General features: G+C 41.7%; 2 protein-coding genes across 4 annotated transcripts in view; both read right to left on the bottom strand.

Annotated features, from left to right (window-relative positions):
• polr1f (RNA polymerase I subunit F) overlaps positions 1 to 923 on the bottom strand; it is a 5,327-nt gene extending 4,404 nt beyond the window's left edge. The window contains exon 1 of the mRNA XM_031854066.1: positions 594 to 923. Coding sequence (XP_031709926.1) covers positions 594 to 895 — 302 coding nt within the window. The 5' untranslated portion in view covers positions 896 to 923. The remainder of the gene's footprint in view (positions 1 to 593) is intronic.
• A 1,486-nt stretch (positions 924 to 2,409) lies between these two features.
• Positions 2,410 to 9,488, bottom strand: tmem196 (transmembrane protein 196). 3 transcript variants are annotated; one of them, XM_031853641.1, is made up of 6 exons: positions 8,994 to 9,488; positions 6,817 to 6,873; positions 5,053 to 5,121; positions 4,507 to 4,642; positions 3,974 to 4,092; positions 2,410 to 3,805 (listed from the first exon to the last, which is right to left on the bottom strand). In XM_031853641.1, the coding sequence occupies exons 1-6, from the start codon at positions 9,156 to 9,158 to the stop codon at positions 3,734 to 3,736; spliced, it is 618 nt and encodes a 205-aa protein (XP_031709501.1). In that variant the 5' UTR covers positions 9,159 to 9,488; the 3' UTR covers positions 2,410 to 3,733. The 3 variants fall into 3 exon arrangements, with proteins under 3 accessions (XP_031709501.1, XP_031709502.1, XP_031709503.1); XM_031853642.1 differs by lacking the exon at positions 5,053 to 5,121; XM_031853643.1 differs by lacking the exon at positions 2,410 to 3,805 and having other exon boundaries at positions 4,000 to 4,120.
• Between the last annotated feature and the right edge of the window lie 18 nt (positions 9,489 to 9,506).

Here is a 9,506-nt window from a genome sequence, read left to right as displayed (position 1 = left end):
ATATATATATATATATATATATATATATCACATTTATGGTAAAATTAAACATGCAAATTGTTGTCACACCAGTTCCATTTAAAAGAAAAAAAGCAACTCACAGAGGCCATTTAAGGCCAGCTTATTACATTAGATCACTTTAAATTAGACATTAAATCAGGTGTGTTTATCTGATAAAACCAATAGAGATCAGATGGTAAAGTGGTGGGAGCAGGACAGATGACCACCTTCTCTTGTGTGTATTTACAGTCAGGCTGACATCCCGGACCAAGTGGTGGAAAGTAACCAAACACATTAACTTCCTACTCTATTACATGTATTGGACTGATTTAGTGAGTAACTAGATAGTTAACAGATTAAAGTTTACATATGAAGTGTGATGCAATTACATAAATGCACTATAAAGTAGTACAATTAGCTTCACTTCCACAGCTGCGATGATAAATGATGCAAACACAGTAATGCATCAATAATAATCCACATATATAGTATTACACGTACAGGGGGCAGTCTGCTGCACGATTAATAATTTTACTTTTGATACTTTAAATGCATTTGGCTTGTAGTGAATTATAAAATAAAATAGTTGTTACCTTCGGGAGAACTTGAGCAGCTCGGCCTCCAGCTCCTCCTGTATACCGGTCCTCTTCTTGTTCAGGTAAATGGGCGGCAGGGCGACGTGTCTCCGGTGCGTGTTCCTGACCAGACACGAGTACGGCGCTGACAGCAGCTCGGAGGCGGCTGCGAACGACGGAACAGAGCACGCGACGTCGCCCGCGTGTCTGCCCGGTACGAAGGACTCTTCTGTCGGTTGGGCTTCCGCACTGGCGGCGGTTATTTCACCGGACATATTCACGTGTTTTGGGTCGTCTTCTGCATGCTTGAAGTTCGCCATGCCGTTTAGAAAGACCGGAAGACCGGAAAACACGCAATTTCCGGTTTGGAGAAGGCTCAACAGCTGTCAAGATATTTCTTTATATTGCCGCCTGCTGGTCAGGAGGGGGCATTACAGTTGAAAAATAATTAAAATAGTGACTAAAAAAATGTATTGACCTAATAAATAACAGTTATATCAGCATATTGAAACAAGACGACTTCAATTCAATGTTAAAAAAATAATTGTATGTAATAATCATTGCATTCTTTTTATTTAAATAAATAAAGCATGATAGTAACCGAACATATTTATAACTCATCTCGTTAGTAGGCCTGTATGAGTACATCAAAATACCTGCAATGGTTACATTATTTACTAATAAACATGTAGCTGCATTTAAATATTGTTTGTTGTTGTAGATGTTTTTACAAACCTGTTTGATATGTCATATCTTAATCCATCATACTGTTTTCAAATGCTGTGAAATGAAAGTACCAATGTCTCAGAATTGTATTTACTTACTATAAGTTATCATAAAGGCACAAAAACAGTTCCCACCCAGCCAACAAGGCAAAGCAGGCGAATGCTTCTTAGCCCCCCAGAGGCCGCTGAATGCCCCAGGTTCACAGTATGGCAATTGGTTTGTGGTAATGTGATTAAGTGTTACTAAATCTAGATTTAAGCTCATTATTTTAGGTGATGCTTTTATTACTAGGTGCATGTAATAATATTTCATTTGGTTAAATCAGACAGAAACACTGGTGGCATGTAATATTCCATCATAGTGATATTGCACACACTGCACAGGGAATATGAGTAAGAGAGAGAGTGAAACATGCCCTAGCAGGGCACACCCAGCAGGTAAATCCGGTGACTCTTCCAGTACAGTCACTCCTGTAATAAAAATTCACAGACAAAAAGCTTCTCATACTCTTCAGGACAAAGTTTTAACCAAATGTGTTTTTGAAGTGAAATGCTTGGGACTGTATTTTCATAACTGACATGGATCTTTCCTGTTTTGGAAGCCACTAAAAAATGAGGCGTTTACTCACCAACATGCCCTTTGTTAACTGCGGGGTTACCAAGGATTCTGTAAAGCTGTTCATCTAATAAGAGACGGTCATTGATTCTGTATCCCGTTCTCACCTGCGATGGCACATTAAGATCATTAGGGTGACCTACGGTGTCAATTAGAGCAACTACTGCACGCACGCACGCACACACTCTCACACAGTCTAATATAGTGTTACTGTATTCTGACAGAGCAGCACCACAGGAGGTCACATGATTCAGCATGTCTCACACACACACACACATACACAAACAAACAAACACACGGACACACACACACATACACACACACAAAGACACACACAGTGCAGATCTGGTGCTCTCTTTGGCGCCATCGCCCCACTCCATACTGTTGTCACAGTGATAAATTGTGACATGGTTTCTGAGTCAGCAAGAGCTAGTGGCTTCTGCTGCTGTGGCCCTAGTTAACACACACACACACACACACACACACACACACACACACTGCGGGGCTTTTTGGAGTAGGCAAACACCATAAGGAGGAAGGTTATTGGACAGCATGATGTTGCCAGAGCAATGGTATATCTACATTAGAGGTCACAGCTGTGTGTCTGTCTGTGTGCATGCATGCGAGTGTGGGTAATAGTGCTTATTGTTGGTTGAGAGGTGGTTTGATAGGTGCTATAAAACAGATTTACTCCATCACTTAACTTTACAATGAGTGTGTGAACCTCGAGCAGAGCCAAAGGTATCCCTGAGTTAAACTGTGGTCGCATAGGAATGCAGTGCTTCCTAAATATTGCTCCGTATTGATTATGTTGACAGCGTGCTCTGCAGGTTTTCAATGTGTGATATTGTACACTTGGTTTTCAAGATTTACATGCATTTATCAAAAAATGAAACGTTTAGTGTTTTGGTTAGCATGCTGTGAGTAATAACTCACAACACTTGCTACACTTACTGAAACATGTAAAGTATTTTTCTTTAAGTGTAATGAGAAAGGCCTAATCTGAATATGTTGGGACGATAACACCAAACTCATCTTGCTGCTCTCTGTGTGCAAATGAATCGGTCAACCATTGCTAAAAATATTGCACTAAATTCCACCGAAATAGTCCATCACTCAGATTTGTCATACATTTAATTAAATTCACTTTATAAGAAGCATTTATAAAAATATCTTTGCTTTATAGGTAAGGCTAGATTCCTGATATACAAGCATGGATATACGATACAGTACATTGCGCATCACTGCATTTCAAACCATTCCATTATTGGACAATACATACAGCTAACTGCAGGCTATCTCAAGATCTGCATTCCATAAACCCATAACAAGACACAGAGAGAGAGAGAGAATAAAGACACTGAGACTGAAATAACAGTAGCTCTTCAAGTGAATCAGCTGCATGCTCGGTTTGTGGTCATCCCCTTGAGGCATCTCATTGGATAAAATCGATCCTTCCTGCTCAGTAGCTTTAAGGTCAGATGATACCACGCAGATGTTTGCCACCTGAATTACGACCCAAACGGCTGCTCTCCACCCCGGCTTTGGTTTGAGTTTATCTGGGGGGGTTTGAACCCGTGTTTGCATAATCATTCAGAAGCATAAACGCCTCCATCTTGTTGTCAAAATGTCCTTTCACTCCGGCGGCAGAGCAAAAGGGTTCCAAGTTGAGAGACCTGGCTTCACCCCCTGCACTCAGGATATAGTTACTGCGTATGTCGCAGGATGTTTAGAACGAAGTACATGCTGTATTACAGCAAGCGATTCATGAACTCTCTGTGGTTCAGTGTGTGCAAGTCGCCATTGGTGATACATTGTCATGGTGATGCTGTGGTGTGTCCGTTGTAAGAGATCTGAGGAATGCCATTGCTGGAGTTGTCCAGGATCTCCTGTGAGGGGACACACAAACACACCTGACTTAACACACACTGCCCAAACACAATCTTTAAAATCCTCTTAGGTCACGAAACATACATTTTCCTACAACTGTTAGAGCCTAAGGCCATACTGTTGACAAGCTGAGCAACAAGAAGCTCTCTTCTGCTGTCACCTCCTACCTTCTCGGTCATCTCGTGCGAGTGGTGTAGCGAGTGTTCCCTCTCAAGGAACATCCTCTGCTGCTCGGAGCTCGCCAGGCGACAGGTGAGCCACGTGGATAAGGTACAGGAGGAGATCCCTGGACAAGACAGGAGAAGGGGAACCAGCTGAAGGAATAAGGGATGGTTCTTTATTTTAAGGGAAGAGTGGGCTGTCCCATCTTTAGTATCTTATACTATCTTAGCCATGCTAGTGTCGTGCCTCTAGGATGCCAATGTCGCTCTATTGGTTTGTCCATCATTTGGGTCCAAACTGAAATATCTCAACAACTATTGGATGGATTGAGCTGGAATATTGTACAGGTCACAAATAAAGAGCTGCTTTAGTTTTAATTTAAACCTTTGAATATAACTATTCTCTTTGAACACTTGGACAAAGATATATTCCAACAACATTCCTATATTATGATAGCATACACATGGCACATACAGTATTAACATGTGTGTTCAGCTGCGTTGTATTGCATCACATTGTGTTGTCATGTTTTGTTTACCCAGACAGGCCAGAGTCATGGCAGCGAGATGGATCGAGTGCATGGAGTCTGGTCGTTTGTTCAGCGCCCGGACAAACTGGAAGTTGAGGATCCCACCAATCAGACCACAGATACAGCATGCCGAAAACAGGATCATCTGAGGGAGAGAGACAGAGAGAATGGTTTATGTTGATGCAAACGGCAGACTTGATATCTTATCAACACAACTGTAAACAAACTGACAAAATGTGATGAGTTGGAAGATATATAAACTATTGAGCTTGCATCTCCATCATTCTGCTGTTTTGGATGACAGTTGCTCTGATGAGTAATGCGTATCAGTCAAAATAAATCTAATTTCCTTTTAGAAAATTGGATCGCTCTCAAAGCACACTCTCTCTTCCAGAAATATTGCCCGGCTTGGAAATATGCTTGCATTACTCACTTGTTTTTGTACGTGTGTGTGTGTGTGTGTGTGTGTGTGTGTGTGTGTCTGTCTGATTTGTGTGTTAGATGGTTGGTGAGATTTTCCTTTCAGTATTTAATTAATCACATCTTACAGCTTACCTCCTTAGAATAGGAAAGCAGCTGGAAAACTCCAAGCCAGTATGAAAATCTAATTTTCCCCAGCAGGATCTGATGGGAAAATGACCGCAGTTCCGTTACTTTGCAATCAAAATAACAATATCCAATCGATTTATTTCTACTCCCCGTTGATTTTGCAAGCATGTGTGTGTGTGTGTGTGTATTTTTGTCAGGAGTTCAGGTTATCTTTCATTGCTCCCAGTACAGATCCCTTTAGTGCCTTTAACCGCATGGAAAAGGGCTTCTCCAATTTCATTCATTACCCAGTGAAGTGTGGAAAGCGGCTGGCAGGACTCCGGAACCAAACTAACCTAATGCAATCATCACCCCGCAGGCAAACAAGGAAAGAGATGAGGAGAGGAAGATGGAGAGAGTCAGAGCATCGAAACGACTGGGGAGAATTTGATTGAACAGAGAAGGTGGATGAGAAGGATGAGAGTGATGAAAAAGGGAAAGACACGAGGTTAAAGATGGCGACACAGACAATAGGCGGGGATGGATAGGGTGAGACAGACGGAGAGAAAGGTTGAGGGATGTCTCTGTTACAGCAGATTGTGCTGACATTGATCCATCGTTAGTGCCCTCCCCGCAGGAGACAGAGAGAGTTAGAGAGAAACAGGAGGAGTCGGACACAAAGGGACTGCGACGCAATCGCTGAGCAAAGAAACACAGAGAGAACGACAGAGAGAGAAGAGGAGAGGTGACTGCTCGTCTCCTCTGGTTTCCTCAGACGTCTTTTTCAGAGCACACTGTTCGCACCTGCAGGACTGAACACACACACACACACATGTACACACACATGTATACACAAGCACTTTTGGGTGACAGGTCTTAGACTGTCTACCCCTGGACATTTACAAGTAAAGACTATGTGTAAATGTGCACGACACAGACAGTACATACTGTATATTTGCATTCTCCACAGTGCACATTCACAAGAGATTATGTGTACGGATTCATATTCTGTGAATGATGGGTGACAGCACACGATATCATCGAGTCATCCCATTGAATAGGACGAGTATTTGATGTTGAAAAAAAAAGATCTTTCAAAAGAAAAACACCTTTAAATACACAATAATAAATACCGATTCATCTTCATCATCTCTCAAAGACTCTTTTGCCTGCGCTAAATGCCAATCATCTCAAAAATGGTGTGTCTGGATCCACTTTGAATTTTGTCCGCAAAGGACACACTGTTAACATGATTACAGTCTATAATAATTTATGTGACTCAAAAGTCACCAATCTATCAGAATCTTACTTACTAATGAGGTCAAAACTCCAGCAACACTTTATAGAACAACTCAACTGTTTACACCAACGGGTCTCGGCTTGTGGCCTTCAACGGGTGTTCCACAAGCCAAAACACATTATTCGAAACAATCAAGTATACCTAAATTATTGCGGGAGTTTCGACCTCTTCAGACTTTTCCCCTTCTCCATGCACCTTGGAAGTAGGTGAAGTTGTTGCAGAAACCCCTGCTTTGCTTCACATTTACTGTACAGATATGAGAGTGGTATCAATCTCATTCATGGCAAAGAAAAGAATAAGCATATTCCCCAAAATGTGGAATTATTCTTTTACAACACTTTGACTCCCCCATGTGTCACATCACTATAACGCCTGTTCTGTTTGCTGTAGCAGGAAAATACAGTTTATAGAAAGAGACCACAAACTAATATGAAAGGACAACAAAAGAGGCTTGTGGGAAACAGAGGAACTAAACATATACATGCACTTACAATAAGACCTGTCCTCTTGCGAGCACACAGCACTCCGCACATCCCACAGACCAGAAACTGGAAAGAGAGAAAGAATAACAAATGAGTAAATGAGCAGTTTCAGAAGTTGTCTTACAAAAATGGCTGGTTAAGAAATCTATTTGTATTACTCCATCTTCCCCATGCTGACAACAGGAAAGGGGTGAATGTATTGTTTACACTCAGTGATTCAGATGCAACTTTCTCCCTCTAAAAATAGAGTGTGTTATTCTTCTAGCAGGAAGCCACGTTGTCCTGGATGTCAATGATTCAGACTGAACAGGAACAGCACGGTGGCGCATTACGCTGGCATAGTACGCTTACAAGTGGGACAGCTCAATGAGAAGCAAGCTGCATTGTGTTGCTGAAAGTTTCTGGAAGCAGTAGTCAGGGTGTGTGTGGGGGGGGGGGGATTCTCATTTTTAATCTTTAAGTTACGGTATGAATGTTGAAGTTTTGAATACATTTATTGAATATTTGGAAGCAATCTAAAATAATTTTCAGTTGAAGTTGAAGGTTTTGACCTTTGATATTATTAAGAGTAACTCGAGGTGCACTTACTATTTTATACAGAGCTTTCAGCCCTATTTGTTGCCTTCTTCAGTGAATGAAGTACACGCTATATTGACAACTCTGGGAATGTGCCTCTAAAGACAAACTTTAAGGACAAAGATCGAGGCTTTTGATTTTGAAATTACACACTCAAAAATCTTTGAGAGTTAACAGATGACCTTCCAGTTATCAAAAGGTTGCCCAATAACTTGGGAAAATATTTCAAGTAATTAATTTAAGTAATCTGATGTAGACAGAAACATAACTCTAAATGTCCTGTATATAAGAAATGAATGAGGATCACTTTCCAGCAGAATACTTGGACATCTAATCTACTTTGAGCACAGCGGTCAGTCGGTCTTAATGCCTGTCACTTCCTGATATGAGATATTTGGGTAATCACGAGTCACAGCTGCTGACTCAGCAGAGAGATTTCAACAGCTGTGAGGTTGAACACAAATGTGTCATGCAGCATAACAGCTTTGCAGCAACTTTATACACACACAAACACACAACCTATGTAATATCACCAATTTCTTTCTCTCCACATATTTCCACATTACATTACATTACAGTCATTTAGCAGACGCTTTTATCCAAAGTGACTTACATACCGCAGGGGGCTTTGAGATACTACACTTTGCAGAATTACAGATACATTTCTCTATGACTTATATTTCGCGAGCTCCAGGCATTTACAGTAATTCTCAGCAAGTCTTATCTCATATTGAACTCGTTGAATCAAGGTTATATATACGAGAAATGTGCAGAAAAGTCAAGACAGTGAGTCAGAGAGCAGCACTGTAACAGGAGGAGACATATGCGGAGGAGTGAGGGTATGATTGTGCGTAAACGCTTTAACCCTCCAAAGCATTGCGCAACAACTCAAGCATGAATGAATGAAAATAATATTTAACCGGCACCAGAGGAATCTAGGAGGCCAAACTACTCTGTGCTTCTTAACATCTAATGGACAAACACATTTAGTTACATAAAAGACCAACAGAACCAAAACATTGGGTCTTCACCACATCCTGGGTCTCAATACTTCCAGTTAGTGATTCATATTAGATAAACAACCACAGTAAGAACAAAAATCAATGTAATTGTCTAATTTTAACAAACGCTTTTTACTGTGCTCTCACACAAACAAAATGTGTGATATATATATATATATATATAGCTTCACAGAGTCTTGAACCATAGAAAAGCCTGCAAGACTTTTAAAGAAGTCATATTTTTTAAGTGTTTTTATGATATTTTGTTGAATTGTGAGGTTAGTTAGAGTTATAATTGTTACAGTTTTAGATGTAGTAGTAAAGCATTTACATGAAACTCACTTTATTAAAGGAATTAATTAGAACCCAACTTCTGCTAATATCTTCCAGTCAAAAACATAACAAAACAGCAATAAATCTTAGCCCAGATATTACGCTACAGCCTGCTACTGAGGGATGTTTTTAAGATACATTCAAAGGTGTATAAGGAAGATAGTTCCCCTGAGTTTTATCTGTGCCACTATACCCTTCACATCACCCCTGGAGATACTCATCCTCTCTGGAAGTAAGTGAAGAAAAGTAAGGACAAAAGTTGTTCCCAGAACGTACACAGAGTCCGCTCCACACCGGGGACGCGTCGCCCTGCTGCGGCTTATGATGGCCCCGGACCCAGCTAATGCCAACGGCTCCCAGGACGATGCTCGCCACACCGAGGCCCACCTCCACTACGGACAGCAGGAGCAGGCTCCACAGGATCTTGCGGCTGGAGCACATCCTGCCCCGGGCATCGCTCCAGCTCCAGCAGGAGGCGGACAGGGGGCGAGACGGGAGTCCGCTTCCCGGTGCTCCGAGGGCGGCGCGGCTCTACTGCTTCACATGCCCAGCTGGAAAAAGAGGGATTATCCAAACAAGTAGGTCCGAAGAAGAAAGGTTAAAGTACACAAAACTGGAGGAGGAAAGCTGGCTCTGCGGTTGGATGTTGTTTGTAAAGAGAAAGCGCTTCGCTGAAGTTCCTCCGCTTGCTCAAGTGCGTCTGCCTCGCCTGGCGCTGTCCAAGGTAGCCCCACTGCAAACATACGCACACACACACACACACACACACACACACACACACACACACAC

The sequence above is a fragment of the Anarrhichthys ocellatus genome, unplaced genomic scaffold, assembly GCF_004355925.1.
Source record: "Anarrhichthys ocellatus isolate YVR2014 unplaced genomic scaffold, GSC_Weel_1.0 scaffold14, whole genome shotgun sequence".
Classification (NCBI taxonomy): Eukaryota; Metazoa; Chordata; class Actinopteri; order Perciformes; family Anarhichadidae; genus Anarrhichthys; species Anarrhichthys ocellatus.
The sequence above is the reverse complement of the archived record's forward strand: the minus strand, read 5'-3'. Positions and strand labels throughout refer to the sequence as shown.